Source organism: Monodelphis domestica, chromosome 2 (genome assembly GCF_027887165.1).
Source record: "Monodelphis domestica isolate mMonDom1 chromosome 2, mMonDom1.pri, whole genome shotgun sequence".
Lineage (NCBI taxonomy): Eukaryota > Metazoa > Chordata > Mammalia > Didelphimorphia > Didelphidae > Monodelphis > Monodelphis domestica.
The window spans coordinates 1,570,582-1,591,788 of NC_077228.1; the positions used below are offsets into that span (position 1 = coordinate 1,570,582).

Sequence of the window (21,207 nt, forward strand, 5' to 3'; positions counted from 1 at the left end):
AAGAAGGGTAATAAGCGGCCCGACTTTTGGTCCTCCGAGCAGTCATGCTGCTTCTTGGTACCTCCTCCCTTGGGGTTGGAACAGAGCTTTCATGCTCCCCAAATTCACTGGAAAATCAAGAGTGCTTGTGGTAGACGCGTCTGGAACGCGTGGTACACGATGGCAGTAAACCTTCGCAATCCCCGACATTTCTAACATCGGCATCGCGCTCCATTGGGCCGATAAAGAAGTTAGTCTCGGCCATTCCCACGAGCAAGGCAGTCTACAAAACAAAGAGGAGGTCTTCCCAATGACCAAATACCTGCTATGTCGTCGACGATCTCCGTGTACGTTCTTCTGGCTATATCCAGAAATTCATTGATGTTGGACTTCACCGCGTAGCATTTCTGGGTCCTCATGTTCAGACATCCTTTCAGGTATCTGGCATCGTCGTTGATCACTGTTCCAATTCTTTCAAGGATGGTTCCAAACCTTAAAGAGTAGTGGGAGGCGGGTTAAGTAAGAAGAAGCCTTTCTAAAGTCTTCTCATTAAGTGAGAAGCAATAAGCAGAGCTTCACAGAGATCACAAGGGGACGACGTCACTCTGAAATGCACATTGAGCCCAAACTTGAGCAAGACAAGTCATAGTGGTGAACCTGCCGACGCGAGCTTTGGAATCGGCCACCCGTGATGTGGCACCGAGCCAACGACCTGTGGTGGGAAAGCAGTGGAAAGGCCGCGGCAGCGAGGGGGTAGCCCAAGGCTGGAGGAGCTAAACGGCTTCACACACGGGGGGGGGGCATCAGACGTGCTCGGTCTGGCGCCCTCACAGAAGCATGGGAAGTGGGGAAGCCGTCCCAAAGTGGCCTGCAGGGGAAGTTCTGTTCTAGATAGGTTGTCCCAGAAAGCCAAGACCTGGCGTTCCTGAGCACGCTCAAATTCTGGTGCCCCAGAGAACAGAACAGTAGGCGCACGGTCAGCCCTTCTCCTATTCGATCCGAGCTGTTTGCATTGTCCTCTCACCCGGGGCCCGTCAGGCCGTCCCCCCATGCTCTCAAAGCGCCTCCCCACCCACGAGCTGGGGTCCGTCCGCTCTCCCCGTCCTTTTCCTCTTCTTGACTCTAGGCAGGGCTGGGAAGTCAGCGGTTGATGCACAAGCTTTCCAGGCAGCCGGCTTTCTTTCCTTTGATGAGGCCATGTGGTGTGAGTTTCCCACCAGGACGCTTCTCACAAGTACGGGCTCTGACCGAGCGCCGCCCTTGGCGGCATCTTCCACCTACACGCTGATCCACGTGGGTCCGATCTGCACTGATTCACTTCCACAGGAAACGCTAACAGCGGCGTCGGCATCAATTCTTTTATGCATTTATGGTGCCGCCAAAAGGAAGCCCTGGACTCCAATCGGGCTTCCGAGTCCGACGGGGCAAGATCCTTAACTTCTGCCTGCCTCAGTTTTCTGAGCCACAAGATGGAGACCAACTAGCACTCGCTTCCGACGATCCCAAGGGACGAGGAGTGAGCGAGCTAATATTTGTAGGCAACGTTGAGCACGTTGAAGTGCCATATTGATGCCAGTGACTGTCACTGCTGTTCCATATGTCACAAAGGCAGCCCTTCACCCTGGCACTCTCTCGCGCCTCATCCCCGTTTTCTAGCTTGCTAATGATGCGGCCGTTTATTTGGAAAGCCCTAACCCATCAGCAAAGCCAGGAGGAAACGGCAGGGACAGTCTATTTAGGACACTGGCCTCCTCGCCATTATTCTCACAAGGTGCCACATCCCCTGACACGGAGCATTTTCATCCGCTGTCGCCCAAGCCTGGAATGCTCTCCTTCCTCGTCTCTTTCTCTTGGCTTCCTTCAAGTCATGGCCAAAGTTCTGCTTTCTGAAGGAAACCTTTTCCGAGCCCCCTTCATGCAAGTGCCTTCTCTCTTCTGGTTCTCACAAATTAATCTGATCTAGAGCTAATCTGCACATCATTCTTAGCATTCTCTCCCCAATTTGATTGTAAGTGCCTTCACGGTAGGGGCTGGGTTTGTTCCCTTTTTTTTTTAAATCTCAATGCTTCCTGATGCCCAACACAAAGTAGGTGCTTAATAAATGCATGTTGACTGACTGCAGGCTATAGCTTCCTATTTTTATTCTTCTGTTGTTCTTCAATCATGGTTGACTCTTTGTGACCTCAATGAGAGTTTTCTTGGCAAAGATATGGTTTGCCATTTCCTTCTCCAGTTCATTTTACAGATCATAAAACGGAGAAAGACAGGGTGAAGTGCCTTGCCCAGGGTGACCCAGCTAGTACGTGTCTGAAGCCAGATTTGAACCCAGGGCTTCCTTACTCCAGGTCCAGCGCTCTATCCCCTATGCCACCTAACTGCCATTTTTATGCTTCTGGTTTGGTTTAATGTTGAGAGTTAAGTTAGATGTAGGGGATCTCTCTACAGGATGTTGAAGTTACTCAAAAACTACTTTCCCGCGGTGACTGGTCATTTCCTACATGGCTCAATCATTTCCTTTTCTGTGATGTTTTTTGGTGCTCATGAACAATGCCTCCCCTCTCAGTTTTTAAAGAAGGTATTCATGAGCCATAGGATTCGCTGAAGTCTATTAGCCTTTGAACCATCTTATTTCTTCTTTCTAAACCACGTGGCACAAAGCATTTTCACCACCTTCCCCTATCTTATGTTTTCTTTGAAGTCACCACGTGTCAAACTAAATGCTGATTTAATGTGAAGGGAATCACAACGAGAAGAATTGGAAAGGGTTTCGGCAGCCAATTAGTCTTCTCTACAAAAGGAAATCCCTTTAGTCCACACAAGAAAAGTGGTCATCCAGCCTCCGACGGCACACCTCTAGTGAAAGATGCCCAAAGTCCATTTCACTTATGGATAGCCCCAATTGGTAAGAAGCTTTTCATGACAAGAAATCTAAATTTGTCTCTTGGCAATTTCCAATCAACCAATAAGCATCTGTCAAATATCTGCAAGGGATAACAAGTAAAAAGTGAAACAGTCCCTGCCCTCAAGGCAGGGGAAAACACGTCCATCTATTAACTGCATTTGCCCACAAATATGCTCAGAGGGGAGCTACAAAAAGGACCAACGAGAAGTTCACAGAAGACAATAACACAACAAAGGAGCCAGCCAGTAACACAACACTGGTCTCAAATGTCTATTTAAAAAAATGAACCCACGTCCAGGAAACAGAAGAGACAAACTGGAGCCATTTGGATGATGGCTTGAGGAACCAGATGACAGAGTAGCCCAGGAGCCTGATACAGAAATACTGGGGACCTGAATTAACCAAAAACTGGTCGGAATTCTGCCAAAAACAGAGAAGATATTAGCTTCAAAATTAGCTCTGGCAGGGGAAAGGCCAGGTCAAAGAACAGAATGGAGGGCTGCTAGGGGTGCTAGAGAAGAGAATCACTGGGAATAGAGAGAAGGAAGAGCTGTTCAGGTCTTATTTCACATCTGTCTTCTCAGTGAAGAAGGATCTTTGCCCTGGAGATGACGGACTAAAAATGGCTAAAAGGAAGGTAACATTCAGGATAAAGGAGATGCTAAGAAGGTATCTATTTGTTCTTGATTAATTCAAATCACCTGATGCAGATCCTCAAAACAATCTCATATGTAAAAAGCACTTAGAACAATCTCTGGCCTAGTAAGACCTATATAAACACTTATTCCCTTCCCTTCTTACATGAGACCAAATGACAATCAAAAAATAAAGTGAGAAACTACAATCAAGATCCCACAAGACTTCATAGCGTCTACTAAAAATGAAAGGAAAGCTTGGAATACAATATTCCAAAAGGCAAACCATACAGACATACCTAAGAATAACTTATCTTGCAAAATTACATTGAATCCTATAGAGCAGAAATGGACCCTTCATAGGAGACTTACAAAACTCCAGACCTGACCAGAGCAGAAGAGGAAGAGTCCAGTGAAACAGAGAAAGGTAAATATATTTGAATGGTTGGAAGAGCTGTATGATAATAGAGGGTTAACATTTTTAAAAGTTAAGAAACAAGTATCCCTATAGAACTATAATATATTCAAAGGGCAGTGTGTGAATTAAATTGGAAAAACAGTTCCTGGGAGTGGCCTGGTTTTGTTTCTGAGAGTTTTGAGAAAGAAAAAGAGAAGAGAGAGCAAAGGGAGAAATATACTGCTACAAAAGGAAGAAGGGAGAAGAACTTGCTATTTCTCTTAACAGAGATACATGAAAAAAATATACAAACATGGAGAAAGAGGTGAGAATGAGTGAATCTCACTCTTGCCTGAAACATACAAAAGGGAGTTAAACTTATATGCACGCGCGCGCGCACACACACACACACACACACATACACACACACACACAAGTTTAGTGTAGAAATGCATCAAATTCAACAGAAAAGCAGAGATTGGAAATGGGTAGTGGTATTAAGAGAATGGAAATACTGAGAAGGGTACAGTCACAAACAAAAGAAAATTTCTGATCTTAATGGGAGTTTAAAGCAGTTAAAAAAGAAAAGAACTAGAATCTAGGGAAGGGTGACACAGATGGACTCAGATAACTGGATGAACAAACTATGGTATATTCATGTTATAAAATGGGACTGTACCACAAGAAATGATCTCAAAGAATTCTGGGTAGTTTGAAATGACATGAAGTGAGCAGAACCAGGAAAAATAATTTGTGCAAGGACAACATTGTAAAGAAAAACAGCTCTGAAAGGCTCGATTGTGACTGATGTAATGGCCAGTGTTGATCTTTGATGAAGCACGTTACTGCCCTCCTCTGGATGTGGAAGTGATGGTCACAAGGCCCAAAGAAGACTCTGTCTGTGTATGGCTATCCATGGGCACTGGATGGTCACGGGTGGCCAATGGGTGTATTCATGTTGCTTGACGAGGCTTATTTACGTCAAAGAAATTTAGGAAAGGTGGAGTGCATTTTAAAATGGCTCTGAATCCTGGGAGACTACATCTCCCAAGACCCTCTACCCCAACTTCCTCAGACACCTCCCACTTCCTTTGTGGCGGTGTCTGAGAAGATATAAAAGAAGAGGGAAGCTCGGGGTTTTGTGTCTTTTTCTGCAGGCGCCTTTGCTGGAGAAGAGACTTTTCCCAGGAGAGAGCCTTTGGTCCCTGCATAGCTGCGGGAGATCGAATTTCCTTTAGCCTTTCCCAAACCTTTCTTTTCTGGCCTAAATAAACCATAATTGTAGCTAAAAAGAAAAGCCTGGTCAATTCCCCTACCAGAGCAAGGGGAGGGGGGCCGGCTCCCTTCCGTTCCCTTCTTTTCCTACCTTTCCCCTCCATTTTCATCATCTCAGTAGTCCGTGGGAAAAGGGGTTACCAGCAGCGATGGCCAAAACAAAGGAAGGCGGCAGCTACGGCAACACTGTAAAATGCACCGAGGAGAAGCAAGTGCTGCAGAAGGCAGCACAGACACGTAGAAGAGTTCCTAAGGAGCGTGGAAGCTCAGTTCCACATAGGATCCTTCTCAAGCTCCCCAGATTTTCAGAGAGCGAGCAAACAGAGTGGTTCACAGAGTCCGGATCCAAAGCTATCTTGACAGGTAAGAGCACTGAGCTGAACCGAGGATGAAATTGAATAAAGATCAATTGGAAGTCTTGCCCTCCGGCACAAAAACACCCCGTGCAGGATGGGCTGCAATACTGAACTACAGCCAATAAGATCTGGGGCTTCGAGGGGCTGCCAGTTTAATAGGAATCAGCAGCGTGATGCAGCAGCCAAAAATTCAGGGCAGTCTCGGGCCCCGGGAAGAGAAGCCCTTCTAGAAGGAGGAGGCCGTGGTCTCCAGGTCGTCGGCCTTCATGACACCTCACCTGGGATGCTGGGTCCGTTTCTGGTCATCCCAATTGAAGAAGGTCACCTGGAAGCTGGAGAACGTCAATGAAAGGGTTGATCTTGTCATGAGAACTGAGACATTTATCCCCAGAAAGGCTCAGGGAGGGATCCATTAGCTGTGCCCAAGACTACCAGGCCGAGAGGAGAGATCACATTTGTTCTGTGGGGCAGAGCCAGGAGAAGAGGAGTACGGACAGGCTCAGGAAGTACTTCCTAACAACTGGAGCTCCGTCAGAGGGCGACGTGGTGCCTTAAGAGTGGTGGCCTGAGGCAGAAGGATCGACAGGGACCCGCTAGATACCGTGGGGATTCCCCTCATGCCTCCTCTTCAGCTCCCACCCATCTCACCGGCCTACCACTAACGTCCGCTCCAACCTGGGTCCGAGTCCTGGTCCTCCAAACCAGGCCTTCTTGAAGCCGTGCCCGTCTCTCCACAAACTAACCTACTCCTCGCTGAGGAATATCAGTCTGGAAGCTTCGTGAAGGCGGATGGGCAAGGAGAGGGAAGACAAGTGGAAAGTGATGATGGCTGAACAAAGGTGCTGGCAAGCCACGAGAAGGGAAGGTGCCGGCGAGGCCGGAGGAAGGACACCCCCTGCTACCATCCCCAGAGAAGGCCTAGAATGCCGCTGAGCAGCCTCATCCTTTTGATCAACAAGTCGCTGGTCCTCTGGGCCCAAGCTCGTCTGCATCGGACACGATCCAGGGTCAGGATGACACTCTGCCAAAGCGGGCCTGACCCGCTGGCGCCCCCACGCCATGGGGAGACCCTCAGCTGACCCTCGAGAAGCGGACAGGACTGAACAGGGTCCCACGCGAAGTCACGAATTGGGTTTGAAATTCCGGGCACAAACCCCCGATAGGGCGGGCTCGTCAGGACAGCAGCAAAGGGAAATGCGGACACAAAACAGGTTCAGGAAATCTCAACAGAAGTCTCGTGTCCAGAACTCGGGGCCCAGGAAGTCTGCCTCAGCCCCGCCTGCTCAGAGCTTTGGCCGGGGACCTGGCTGCTAGTGGGGAAGGCAGATGGAAGGGCAGAGTAAAGTGGGCCAGGAAGGTCATGGGGAAGCTGTCGGGGCCCCAGGAGGTGCCATACGGACAGCGATTCCCGGAGAGCACCTTCGGGGAAGCACGGCTGTTGCTGTAGGGATCCACAGCGGCCACACAAAAGAGGAACGGCGTAGGTTTGTTGGTGCCACTGGGCAGAACGTGGTCAGACTTGGGGAACAAGTCCGGAATTCCTGAAGGCTAACGTGAGGGTCTTGGGGGTCTGCGGACGCAGTTTTCCCCCAAATCGGGCCCAAACGAGCAGGGCCTGGCGATTACACTCTCAAATCCAGCGTACGCTGCGATCTTCAACTAAAGGAACGAGCCAAAGGTAGCGCTGACCCCAGGACAGTCATCGCGAGCGGGCGGCGGCAACCGTACCTGCTGTCTCCCAAGGAGTCGCGGTAGGCCTTGAACAGGGGCGTTCGACACTTCTCCAGCAGCGCCTGCCAAAGAAACATGGTGAACGCCAGATCGCCCGCGCCCGGCCTTCCTCGAGGAGCCGGCGCTCCCCACGAACACCTGCCGTTGGTTCCCCAAGGCTTTGGCTCCCCTCCTTTTGCCCGGGGCCCGGCGTTTCAGAGAGGTCATCGCCAAGGGGCCAGGCTAACAGGGTGCAGCGTTAGAGGAAAGAATAGCTTTGGGGGCCGAGGCTCAGGGTGTTCCTATTCCTCGTCTCTAAAATGAGGATTACAGCATTTCGGGGGGGGGGGTTCTTGGCAGAGATACTGGAGTGGTTTGCCGGTTCTTTCTCCGGCTCACTTTAGGGATGAGAAAACAGAGGCAAACCGGGTTAAGGGACTCGCCCAGGGTCCTACGGCTAGGAAGCGTCTGAAGCCAGATTTGGCCTCAAGAAGAGTCTCTGTGACTCCAGCCCCGGCGCTGTCCTCCGTGCCACCTAGCTCTCATGAAATCTGACTCTGCCGCCAATAGCCGCGCCACCATGTCTGCCTGCTGAAAACCTGCCTCTGCTCCCCCGAATCACCTTTACCTTCCTTTCCTATTCTGCCCAGCCGTTCGTGTTTCCTGCTGCTTTTGGTTGGCTCTGGGATGTCTGGCCTTCAGGACTATCCTCCCCCCAGAGAGAATGGAGCCCGCCACTGGAGGGGGTCTTAGGCGAAGGCAGACACATCCAAGGACCGCAGCACTTCTGGGGCGCGTTCTTTCCCCTCCGCCCACCCCGACCCGCTTTGCGGGAGGGCACAAAGGCGACCTCTTCAGCTCTCGTTCCCAGCATGCTCCTCGAGCCCAGGAAAGGCAAAGGCCGCTGTTGGGCTCTCTGGCGCTCGGTAAACAGGACGTGACTCGGGGCCAAGGGCGGACCGTACAGGGCCCTGGGCCTGGCTAGCAGTTACCTTTAAAGGCTCCACAAGCTCAAGAGTATGCTTCAGGTAAATTAGATTGGTTATCTTTGACTCCGACGCTTTCACCTATTGGAAGAAAACAGACACTGGTGGATTTAAGGAGGAAATCGATGTTGGTCACCGGGAGCGCACACTTATCATTTCTCAAGGATCGTCGCGTCAGTCTACCGAAGGTCCCCAGAGCAGGGCTGGGGGAGCTCCTGCGGCCTGGAGAATCTAACACCAAGAAAATTAAATCTGGGTGGACCCCCCTTACACTCCAAGGTCCCTTCAAGGCCAGCACCACCAGGCCGGGCACTCAGACTTTCCTGGGGAGCTGAAGGCACGACGATCCAGCCCAGGCAGAGGACAGAGCCTGGCGCGTAGGAATAAGAGAACAGCCAAAAGATTCCAAATGGGAAGGACACCTAACTTCTATAAAGAAAAATAACAGAAATCATCTAAAAATGGGAGAATCCAGAAAAACATGATGCGATAAAAAACCTGAATGCGGTGTTTTAGGAAACCATGCATGCAAATGGCTGAGAAGTATGAAAAAAGGGCATCAGGGTGTAGGCCGTGAGAATCCAGAGGCTCCCAGGTTTAACTCACTGGGAAACAAGCCAGAACTCCCGTGGCAAAGCAGCCAGAAAGGGCCAGACCACGTCCTCAGCAGTGAGCAGGAGCCACGGCGAAGAAGGTGAAAACCCAGAAGGCAACTTGCCAGGCACCCATCCCCCTCGGGCCAGGAGAAGTTACAGGTGTTCGGCCTGCAGAAGACTCCAGGATGGAGGAGCCATTCAGTATTTAAAGACTCATCCTGGAGAGGAGGGATGAAGGGATCAAGCAGGGATGGAAGAAAGGTTGACTGAGGCTAGATGTTGGGGATCTTTCTAACAAGGGCTTTGCCTCTTCCCTGACAGGCCTTCCGCAGAGACTCTGAGAGTCCGTGCTGGCCTTCGGGGTCAGTGGGACATCAGCTCTAACTCTTAAATTAAATGGCTCTGGATGTCATGTCAAACTCTGAAATTCTGTTCTGAGACTTTGGTCCTACGGGGGTGCCACACTGCATGCAGGTGCCTCTGGGTACTAAAAGTCTATACCAAGTTCTGAGCCATTTCTGAGGACAAGCTGAGCTGTCTGAAAATGGGCTTAGAATTAAGGGTTCCCCTCTGGAGAATTCATCACCCTGGCAACCCATGGAACAAATAACACAAAATGGTACCCAGTCCTATGTAGCTCTCTCTCCTTGGGCAGCTAGAAGACTAGCTCGGTGGGAAAGGTGTACAGGACTATGAAAATCAGGTGTCATTTTGTAACCATCAATACAATTTAACTTAGTTGTTGGTATCATAAATGGGAGCTCTGTGTCCAGTTACCAGCAGGCACATACCACTAACAGAATGGAATCTTGTCAACCTTGCTATTCTCACTAGAAATGATTGTTACTTAATTTCCAATTAATTTAATCTGTGCTTCAAAGGCTCTTTATTAAATGTAATTTCTATGATATTATGATTGGCCAAAGCATTTAACATTTCTACTTCCATGTATTTCTTTGAGTTTTATTATACCCAAAGACACAGTCAGTTTTTGTGACAGGTGTAAGAATTAAATTTTAATGGTTTGACTAAAATATATGAAAATTATAAATAATATGGTAGCCAACAATTCAAAGTGTTATTGCTCAAAGTCAAAATGACTTTGATAGTTTTTATTTACAAAAGAGGTGGGAAGAGTAAAAGCAGAGAAATACAACAGGGTAGAGAAGACATTAGCCTATCTAACTAAATATTGCTCCAGTGCTCAACTCGGCCAGAACTTGTTGACCTTCAACCAGAATTAAACTCTCTCCAGAAGACAGGAAGGGAAAACCAACTGGCCTTCTCTCACCCAAGTTCCCTCTTAGAGGCAGGTCAAAACAATGATTGGAGCTGAAGGTGATCCTGAGGCAAACTTTCTTCCTTGAGCCGACCTACTTCTTGAAGCTGACTTCCTTCTTGAAGTAGACTTCCCATGCTGCAGAAATTCAGGGCCTTTTATAGTGGCTTCTTGTCCCTTCCCCTCTTCACAAGGGCCAATCACAACTTCCAAATTGCCCAGCACTGCCCAAGGGGCAGTGATTGTGGGAACCACTTCTCACCTTCTGGAGGGGTGAATACTTATCAAAAGGTTTCATAGATTCCTGGCTGATAGAGGTGTGAATTCTCATTTCCTTGCTGATTGAGTTGAAAGGGTGGAGAGCTCCTCCACCTAGTGCTAAGTAAGGTGTTCAAGCTTTTTTTGATTCAATTCAAAAGTAGACAAAGGAGACTTAATCCTGTCTTCACAATATGGTGAGGTACTATGTAGGGGTACTTAAATTATTGTTAATCAAAGTGTTAACTCAAAATAGACGAAGGGAATAAAGGATTCCCTTTCACAAGTATAAACTCAGAATAGACAAAGAGAACAAAGAACTCCCTTTTCACACAGTGCCATGCACAATTGAGCCTAAGTTCAATATATTGCTTTTTATTCTTATGTAATGTTCTCCAGAGGCTTACCCTAATCTAACTTTTCTAAAAATCTATTCATTTCATTAACCCTTTATCTCTTTTATTATTAACTCTTTCTTTTTAACTTTATACTTAGATCTATCTGGGTTTAAAAGGGAAGAAAGGAAGATGCCACTATGGAAGTTTTACTATATTTCCTCCCTAAATTCATTTAACTTTTCTTTAAGAATTTAGATCCCATGCTGTTTGGTACAAATGTGTTCAGGATTGATATTAGTTCATTGTCTATAGTAACTTTTAGTAAAATGCAGATTTTCTGTCTATTTCTTTTAATTAGATCTATTTCTGCTTTTGGTTTTCTAACATTATCATTGCTCCCCTTCTCTTTTTCTTTCAGCAGAAGTGAAGCAGATTCTGCTCCAGCCCTTTATTTCAGCTCTTTGTGTGTCTTTCTGGAACAAGTGTGTTCTTGTAAACAAATTATTATTGGTTTCTGTTTTCTCTCTATTCTCTTTCATTCTGCCATTCTCTTCCATTTTATGAGTGAGTTCATCCCCTTCACAGTCATACTTATAATTGCTAACCATGTTTCTCTCTCTCCTTTTGGCTTACAATTTTCTTTTTCTTTTTTCCCTGTTCTCCCTTAATGAATCTCTTTGGTTCATGACTACTGGCTGGCTGTTAGTTATGCAATCAGCACTTTCTCTGATTCCTGCCTTGCTTTTCCCTTAACCCTTAACTTTCTGATTCCCTATTAGAAGATGAATTTTTGCTCTTACCTCCTTTGACCAGTTTAGAGGAGTTTCAAATGTTGTTTACTCCCCCCATAACTGTCCTTTCCATTGCATAACTTCTTCCATGCAGAATTCCTTACATGAGATAATTTTCTGCATTTGTCCTCTCTTGTCCTCCTTTTCCCAGGGCATTCTCCTTCGTGACCTTTCCATGAGCCCTACATGAGTCCTGGCCAGTTTCCTTTATGTGACCAATCATGCTGGCCCCACCACCATGATGCTGTTTACCCTGGAGCCAACTGTACTGTCTTCCCCCAACCAGCTCTGGTCTTTGTTTTCCTGTACATGAAGACAGATAAACCCTACCTTGTGCTCTCTCATCACAACTTATTGTATATAGCTATCCCAATGAATAAACTGATCAATATTCAGAGTCTTGTTTCTCAGTTTACCTTAATTTCTAAACTCAACAAAGACAATACAGGCCAACACCTCATACCAGAGAGGAATAAATGCAAAATGCAGAAAGAGACATGCATTTTCAGACATGAACTAGAATTTGGTTTTGTGTAGATTTACAATAAAAGTTTTCCTTTTCTTTTTTCTTTAAATGCTCAATTGGAGAGGGAAAGGGCAGTGGAAAGCAGATTAAATTCTTATAAAAATAAGTAAATAACAATTTTTGAAAGAAATTAAGTTAATACTTGTTAACATATATTAACTTGTACATATGTTACCTATATAGCAAACAACTTAATAATCATAAGTTAAAATTAAGGTCAGTAATTAATTGAAATTTAATTAATAAATTAAATCAAATATAGAGATTGATACTAGTATCCTCAGTCCATTTCCCAGATGATAATGTGTTATATACAGTATTCAAGGTATCCTAAGGGAAGAATAAGATTCCATAAATAGAGGGGGTTTGATAGGACTCTTATATACACTTGTTCATTTAAGCACATTGCAATATATTGCAGATTATATGTGCCCAGTTAGGTATATTTCTAAATTAGACTATCTAGCTTAAACTAAATTAAGCCTCATAAAATGGACAAGTGGCTCAAAAATAATCCTGCAAAAAATAAAATTTAAATTTAAATTTAAAAAATCCTGCAAAGACATTATTGATGGAAGGTAATACAAATAACATGAGCACAAGTGAACAAGAAAATGTCTGTGCTACCTCTCCTCTTTCTTCTATAAGAGTTCTTCAGGCATATTACAATATGTTTAAAATGTAATATTTTAACAAGTCTGAAAGCTGGCCAAAATTCTACCCACCATTATCAATGTGGCTTTTTCTGTGCTGGCAAAGAATTGGAAATGAAGGGATGCCCATCAACTGGGGAATGGCTGAAGAAGCTGTAGCATAGGATAGTGATAGAACACTACTGTGCTATGGGAAATGACAAGGAGGACGACTTCAGAAAAGCCTGGGAAGACTTCAGTGAACTGATGCAAAGTGGAGTGCGCAGTCTCATTATGCTGTTGCTGATAGCATACATAATATTCTGCTGGTTCTGTTTTCTGATCAATACAATGACCCAAGCCAATTCCAAAGGGTTTGTGATAGAAAATGCTGTCATCTCCAGATCAAGAACTGATAAAGTCTGCTTGCAAAGAGAAGTAGAACTTTTCAACTTCCTTCATTGTTTTTGCTTTTCCTTCTTTGTTGACAACATGGCTAATATGGAAATCTGTTTTGCACAATTTTGTATGGATAACATGTCATATTGCTTGCCTTCTCAATGGGTGGAGGAGGGCCTAGAGAGAGGAGAGAATTTGGAACTCAAAGTTTAAAAAAACTTAATGTCAAAAATAAACAAATGATGATTTTTAAAAATACGGTATTCACCTTAAGGGTGTATATTGTTCATGAGATATTAGGCAATATCTACATAATACAATATACAAACTTTCAAGGAAACTGGGAAGATGTCTATGACATGACGCGCAATAAAGTGAGCGCTTTGAGGAAGCTTATAAATGATATTCTACAAACAAAACTTTGGAGCTAACGAATGAAACAATAGAGCGTGCTTCCCACGACCCCCTCCTTCTGGAGAAATGGCAGATTTTAAACGATGAATAATACATACATTTTTGGAATCAGCGCTGTAGGAGCTTGCTTTGCCTGACTATGCTTATTTGTTATGAGTTATTCTTTTTTACTATCCAGTGAGCTGAGGGAAATGAGAGGGAAATTGAAATTGCTCGGCAGTCAATATAATACAATTAAATTTTCAAAAATGATTTTGGTGATAGTATGAATGATCAGTTAGTGAAGTTTTTGTTGCTGCAGTCTGTGTCACTCCAAACAACCTCGTCTGTGCACCTGCAGAAAGAATTTTACAAGAAGTTTGTCTTCCAAACAGTATATTTCAGTGAATCCATTGGGTAACAACATTCAAAGGCAACATCTTACCATTCATTTGCAGCGACATCAGGGAAGATGAACTTTTAATAACTGAATTTCAACCCCCCAAAAGTGTGTAGCTGGCAGGCAGATGAGACTGAAAAATGAGCGCGGTGCCACAGTCGGCACAGCCAATCAGAGCCGCGTCTCTCTAGGAGGCATCTTCTCTAGTCAGGACAGCCCTCCAAGCACGAACCGGCAGAAATCGCACTTAAAACCAGACTTTCCAACGGCCGTAGTGGGAAGTGTTCCATCAAAACGTTCTAAGATCATGACGTACGTTGCCTTCACTAAAACATTACTCCTATTTATGCAGGTAAAATATTTGGACCGCTACGCAATTACTTAAGAATTGTATTTCCTATTTCACTTCTCATTGCTTTTCTCCTGTAAGTTTGATGCTGTTCACAAATGCACACGTGGCTCATTTCTAAATCTCCTTCTATTAGGAGGGCACGTCAACAGTTCTGCGGGTAGACTCGAAAAGATGAAGCATCGGCCGGCCTCAGAAGGGAGAAGGGCCGACCTCCAGGCCTTCCTGACGGAAGGGCGCTCTGTGACTCTCGGACCCTCGTGGAGGGCCTGGGCAAGCGCCTGACCGCCTTGGAGCCTCGGTCTCCTCAACTGTAAAACGAGAGGGTTCCATTTTTATGGCCTCAAAGGGCACTTGCAGTGCAAAGCCTGAACAGCCAGACCTCGGAGACGGAGGTCTATTTGGTGTGATGGAGAAGGAGGAGGTTCTGTGGACCCTGGTGTCCTGAAAGCCTGGCAAGGGAGCGGGGACGCCGGGGAGTCTGGAAGCGGGGCAGGAGTGGAGGGAAGGCAGTTCTGTTGGGGATGCTTGTGGAAGCCCCGGCTGGTGAGGTCCAGGAGAGCCAATCTGTGGAGGCCAGATCGCTAGCCCAGGGAAGGCTCTTCCAGGATGCACAGAGGGGTCTGTAGGAGGATGACAGGGAAGGCTCGGGAGCAAAGGTGAAGCTGAAGCCCTGCTTGGACTCTTCGCTGCCAGGCACTGAACTCCAAAGGAGCTGGTCCTGGCACCAAGGCCATGTCAGCCTGCGGGCCTCCACAGAGGGAAAGACACTAAGATTGTGCTGGGCTCCACCCTCTTCCTTTCCTTGTAACACAGAGAAGAAGTCTATGGCTTGCCAATTATTTCCTTTTAAACCCTTCTGTTCCTTCTTGGGGTCCATCCCATGTACTGGTTCTAAGGCACAAGAGCAGTCAGGGCGAGGTAACGGGGAATAAGGGACTTCGCCAGGGTCACACAGCTAGGAAGTATCGGAGGCCAGGTTTGAACCCAGGATTTCAGTCTTCAGGCCAACCAGCTTCTCAAAGAATTCGGACACATTCTCCAGCTCTTTCGTGAATGCTTTCAAATTGGCATCTTTATGCCCTGCATCCATATGTGCCACTAAAGGACTCCAACAGACACGCGATCGCTCAGAATCGAAGGACTGTTTGAGATTCAGCGGTCTGTTGGCTCCGCGTGGCCCTCATGGCCCTGAGTAGGAGGAACTGCCCCCAGAGCCCTGGGACAGGCAGGGCACCACCTGCGCTTAGTAGGGCGGCTCTTGTCTGCCATGGGGCCCTCCTGGTTCAGAATGTGTCTGGTCCCCCTCCTCTGCAGGACGGCCCCTCCAGTGTCCGAGACTGCTCCAGGCCGGCAGGCCCAGCTTCTGTAACGAACGCTCTTCTGTCCCGGACACAGGGCCGACGTCGCCGCCTCTCTGCCCAGCTCCTGGCCCTCTGCAGCCCACCAACGCCCGCCGCGGATTTCTCCCAGAGAAAGTGCTAACTAGGCTGGGGAAGTTCCTTTTTGTACCCCATGACAAGGCTTCCCAGGCATCCGGGCTGGACTTTGTCCTGCTTTGTGATTTCTGACTCCACTTGGGGCGTGTCAAGGAAGCTCATCCCCTCCCCCTCCTGAGTAGCTCGACCCGCCCACCAAACATTCCGGACAGAGTGCGCCAGGTTTGCCTCCTTCTACCTGCTCTACATCAGGGCTTGAGAGGGGGAGAACCGAGAAGAGAAGGAAGAAGGAAGACGTCGGGAACAGAGCAGGCAGGTGAAGGGAAGGAGGAAGAGACGTGCAGGCTGGGGACCACGTGGTCCGGTTACCTATGGAGATGATTGTCTACCCTCTCCAATAAACTTTATAAAGTATGCATCTGGGTAGAAATAGTACTTCAGAGGACACAAAACCCCACAAAAGATCCCAAAGCTGAGCTTCCTGCCTGGGCCACCCGCTGGAGACCGGCAGCCATCATGCTCACAGTGGACCATGAACCACTGGGGCCTGAGAAGAGCCGATGACTTAGACAGGAGCTCTCACAACTACAGGGTGTGTGTGTGTGTGTGTGTGTGTGCGTGTGTGTGTGCGCGCGTGGGTGTGTACACGTACGTGTGTGTGCATGGGTATACGCACGCCCAGGTGCATACTCAGACTTCACACTCCCACACTGCTGCTCCCAACCACCCATGGCGATGGCAAATGCTAAAGAACGCTCTAAACGATGAAAGAAAGAGGGATCACGGCGGAGCTTCCCTAACTGGTGACCCTCGTGCACGAGAACATCTGCTCAGCCAGAAGGCCAGCGGCTTTAAGGTAAAATCAGCATTTCCTCTCCGGGGACACACAGAGAGTGGGACGTATTGGTTCCTTCCAAGGATCGCCCTGAGCCAACAGGGGAAAGTTCTAAGAAGGAAGACGACGCAGATACTCTACCGTGTCTTGCTTTGGAATTTGGACTAGAGCCGAAAGCAGCTGTTCTGTGTCCAGAAATCTCGAGATGACTGTGAAAGAACAAATAGAAGAGACCAAGTAAGCATCTGAATCTTCCACCAAACCAGGCTCCCAAATTTTCCAGAAATGGACATTATTTTAAAATGACTACATCAAACTATGCTATAAAGCAGCGGTCATCAAAGCAGTCTGGTGCTGGCTAAGAGACAGAAAGGAAGATCAGTGGAATAGACTCGGGGTCAGTGACCTCAGCAAGACAGTCCATGACAAACCCAAAGACCCCAGCTTTTGGGACAAAAATCCACTATTTGATTAAAACTGCTGGGAAAATTGGAGGACAGTGTGGGAGAGATTAGGTTTGGGTCAACATCTCACACCCTACACCAAGATAAACTCAGAATGTGTGAATGACTTAAACATAAAGAAGGAAACTATAAGCAAATTAGGCGAACACAGAATAGTATACATGTCAGACCTTTGGGAAGGGAGAGGTTTTAAAACCAAGCAAGACTTAGAAAGAGTCACAAAATGCAAAATAAATAATTTTGATTACATCAAATTAAAAAGGTTTTATACAAACAAAACAAATGCCACCAAAATTAGAAGGGAAGCAATCAATTGGGAAACAATCTTCATAACAAAAACCTCTGACAAAGGTCTAATTACTCAAATTTATAAAGAGCTAAACCAGTTGTACAAAAAATCAAGCCATTCTCCAACTGATAAATGGGCAAGGGTCATGAATAGGCAATTTTCAGTTAAAGAAATCAAAACTATTAATAAGCACATGAAGAAGTGTTCTAAATCTCTTATAATCAGAGAGATGCAAATCAAAACAACTCTGAGGTATCACCTCACACCTATCAGATTGGCCAACATGACAGCTATGGAAAGTAATGAATGCTGGAGGGGATGTGGCAAAGGACATTAATGCACTGCTGGTGGAGTTGTGAATTGATCCAGCCATTCTGGAGGGCAATTTGGAACTATGCCCAAAGGGCACTAAAAGACTGTCTGCCCTTTGATCCAGCCATAGCACTGCTGGGTTTGTACCCCAAAGAGATAATGGGGAAAAAGACTTGTACCAGAATATTCATAGCTGCGCTCTTTGTGGTGGCCAAAAATTGGAAAATGAGGGGATGCCCATCAATTGGGGAATGGCTGAACACATTGTGGTATATGTTGGTGATGGAATAATATTGTGCTCAAAGGAATAATGGAGTGGAGGGATTCCATGTGAACTGGGACGACCTCCAGGAACTGATGCAGAGTGAAAGGAGCAGAACCAGGAAAAGGTTGTACACAGAGACTGACACATTGTAGCATGATTGAATGTAACCGACTTCTGAAGCAATGCAGTGATTCTGAACAACTTGGAGGAACTAGAGATCCATAGAAGCAATGCAGTGATTCTGAACAACTTGGAGGAACCTAGAGAAAAACCATTATCCACATCCAGAGGAAGAACTGTGGGAGTAGAAACAGTGAAGGAAAACAACTGCTTCAATACATCGATAGAGGTGATATGACTGGGGATGAAGACTCTAAATGAACATCCTGGTGCAAACACCAACATGGAAATGGGTTCTGATCAAGGACACATGTGATACCCAATGAACTTGCACATCAGCTACAGGAAGGGGAGGGGGGAGGGGAGGGAGGGAAATAATGTGATTCTTGTAACCAAGAAATAATGTTCTAAATTAACGAAATAAATTAATTAAATAAAAAATAAAATAAAAAGGCTATAGAAGTCAGATGTTCCTTTTTTTAAAAAAAAAATATGCATTTTTATTGCTATGTTCATTTGGTCCCCTCTGAGATTTCCCCTTTGCATCTTTCCCCATCCTCTACCAGGAAGAGTAGTTGGATGAATGACCAGAATATGGAACCCTCATTCAAAATCTCTGACTCAAACACTTTTTCTTGGTCACTCATTTCTCTGCTTGTTTTCTCTTTTGTAATTGCCTCTTTCCTCCTTTGGGATAAGAATCCCCCCCCCCCCCCAATTACAGATGCAAAGACATCTTGTGGCTGGCCTGGAGGATCGGTGAGGGCCCCAAGTGTGGGCTCAGGGGCCCTGGGTGGCGGCACAGCCCTCCCCCCAAAGAGCTAAAGGCACTTTCTCTCCTCCCCACCGGGTCCCCCACATCTCCAGCCAAGAGAGGCACACAAAGAGCAGTGGGCAGAGATGAGATGCAGGTAGAGTCACCCACAGGAGCATGACACCAGACAGCAGTCTGTCCTTGGGGACCCCACCAGCAGCCCCATCTCTGAACTGCCTCCCCCAACTCAGAGGCCTTAGAAAGCCCAAGTTGGTGAGATGGCTTCTGTGCTCCCTCCAGGCACGAATGCGCCCTTCCCTGCCTTGGTCTGAGGGCCGGCCTAGAGACCCTCCAGTACTGCTGGGGCTCCTCCTTTGTCCTCGGACAGAGGGGCACTGAACAAATGTCTGCTGACGCGGACGGTGACCAGGGTGGAGGAGAGAAAGATCAGGGAGGTTTCCAAGGGACGCTGCTGGGGAGACGGCCGGTTCTGAGGGGCAAAGCACAAAACCGATGTCGGCCACGGAGGCACAGAAGTGCCGTACGGGGTGGTGATTGCCTCTATTTTCCTGCTTCTTCAGCAGCCCTGAGTGGAGGTGGAGAAAGCAGATGGGGAGCCCCTGGGGGTGAGAACGCGAAGGGGGTAAGAATGAGGAGTCAGAGGGCGCAGGATTCTCTTCAGCGCTCCGTGAAAAGCATCGTGTTGCATTAGACGTCATTAGAGAGCTCCACAGAACCAAGCTAGGCTGGCTCAGCTAAGTTCAAACAGAGTGCAAGGAGGAAGAAAGGCTCTTCGCTAAGCCCAGGAGCCTTTTCGAACCCCACTGAGCCACCTTACCTGACTGAAGGCCAAAGAAGAGTTCCTCGTCGCGGAGGAGTTCCTCCACGCAGTCCAGCCTCATGTTGATGGTGCCGACGTCGGTGAGAGGCTCGAGAAGATTGGAGCGAAGCCTTCGGCTCCCCCCCGGGGTTTTGGTGTGATTCAGAACACCGAAGAGCGTGTGCTGGCTCCTTTGAAGACAAGCCAAGAGGAGCCGACTCAGTAGGGCAAAGGGGGAAGGCGAATAACCCATCTACCCTGGCATCGCCGGCGCGTGCACCTGCGTGCGTTAGTGCCTTAGCACGAGTCTGCCCAGTGTCGGCGCTCCAGCCGCCGGGCTCCTAAGCGGAGGCCCTGCTGGGTCCTGGCACAGACTCCATTCAGCTCTCCGGAGGCCGGATGAGAACGCTTTGCCATGGAACAGAGGAGAAACAAATGCCTGAGCGTCCAAATGGAGACGCTATCCCAGACCCTGCAAACCCTCGTGGGCCGCTGGAGATCCTGAGCAAGAGCAGACATGCAGCGTCCGGTTCTGGCACTCGCAGCATGGTTCGGTGCCGGGTCCCTCTTGAACAGTTCTGGGGCTGGATCTGTCTCGCTGACTGCTGGGAGATGGAGTCAGGGGCACACCTGCCCACTGCTTCCAGGGAGGCCTCCGGGAGCTCCCAGGGGCCAAGAACAAGGACCTGACTTCTGGGTTCAGCCCAGACATCCATCAGTCCCTTCTGACCAGCCCAACTCGGGAAAGCCCACTCTTCGGTTGGCATTTGGGTCTATGCAGCAGACAGAGCTTGGTCTCTTCCGGCTCCTGCCACCCAAGCATTGCCTATGCTTGTGAGGGAGAAGAGCAGCGCCCAAAGCATCAGAGTGCCCTAAAGGACAGGGCCGGAAGGTGCCCTGCGCCGGGGCTAGTCCTGCCCCCAATCTGCTCCATAGATTTGTGGCCGCCCTCCCCGGCTCTGACCTACTGGACAAGCGAGGATTTCCTAGCAAAGGGGGCCCTTGGGGGCCCCATCAGCCCTTCTCCCTGCAGCAGGCAGGGGCCACGGCCTTCCCAGCGTGGCAGCCCTCCAATAAAATCTCGATCCTTGTGGAACGTGGGGACAGAGGGAGCCCCTGGAAGAGGGGAGATCGCCAGAGCCGGCCACTGCACTCCCTGCCAAAGGGGCCTCGTCAGGCCCGAGCAAGCACCGAGAGGACGGCGCCTAAGCCTGTGGCCGAAAACAGACCCTGGACTTCTGGGCCCACGAGAAAGACAAACCCAAAGGAACCGAAACATTCTTCTGGGGCTCGTTACGATTTCATTCTGGAGGCTGGGCCCATCCCTTCCTCCAGCATTTAATTCACAGCACTGAATGGTCCCCTCCCCAACATCTGCAAGCACAAGGGCTGGATTCAAGTCCTGCCTGGGGCACTTACTGCCTGTGTGACCACGCTCTCTCCTCAACATCCCTATCTGTAAAATGGGGGTGATAATGCCCGGAACACGACCTTCAAACACTGGGGAGCAAATGAGACTGGAAAGGAACCTGCAAATGTCCTTCTTCTTCATGGTTTTTCCCTGAAAATCGGAGCCCCTCCTCACTTTTCCAAACGAGCCCGCTCTTCCGTTATGTTACCCGCTGCGCCCTCACGTTCCCAGGGCACGCGGAGTTGGACGTTGTCTAAACTGCTCTGCTACGTCCTTCGATGCTCTGATTCTGGTTTG

General features: G+C 48.0%; 1 protein-coding gene across 1 annotated transcript in view; it reads right to left on the reverse strand.

Annotated features, from left to right (window-relative positions):
• Nucleotides 1–21,207, reverse strand: part of MSH4 (mutS homolog 4) — a 66,605-nt gene that overhangs the window by 23,490 nt on the left and 21,908 nt on the right. The window contains 5 exon segments of the mRNA XM_056814905.1: nt 302–471; nt 7,273–7,337; nt 8,247–8,321; nt 16,617–16,684; nt 19,518–19,690. Of these exon segments, the coding sequence (XP_056670883.1) occupies nt 302–471; nt 7,273–7,337; nt 8,247–8,321; nt 16,617–16,684; nt 19,518–19,690 (551 nt within the window).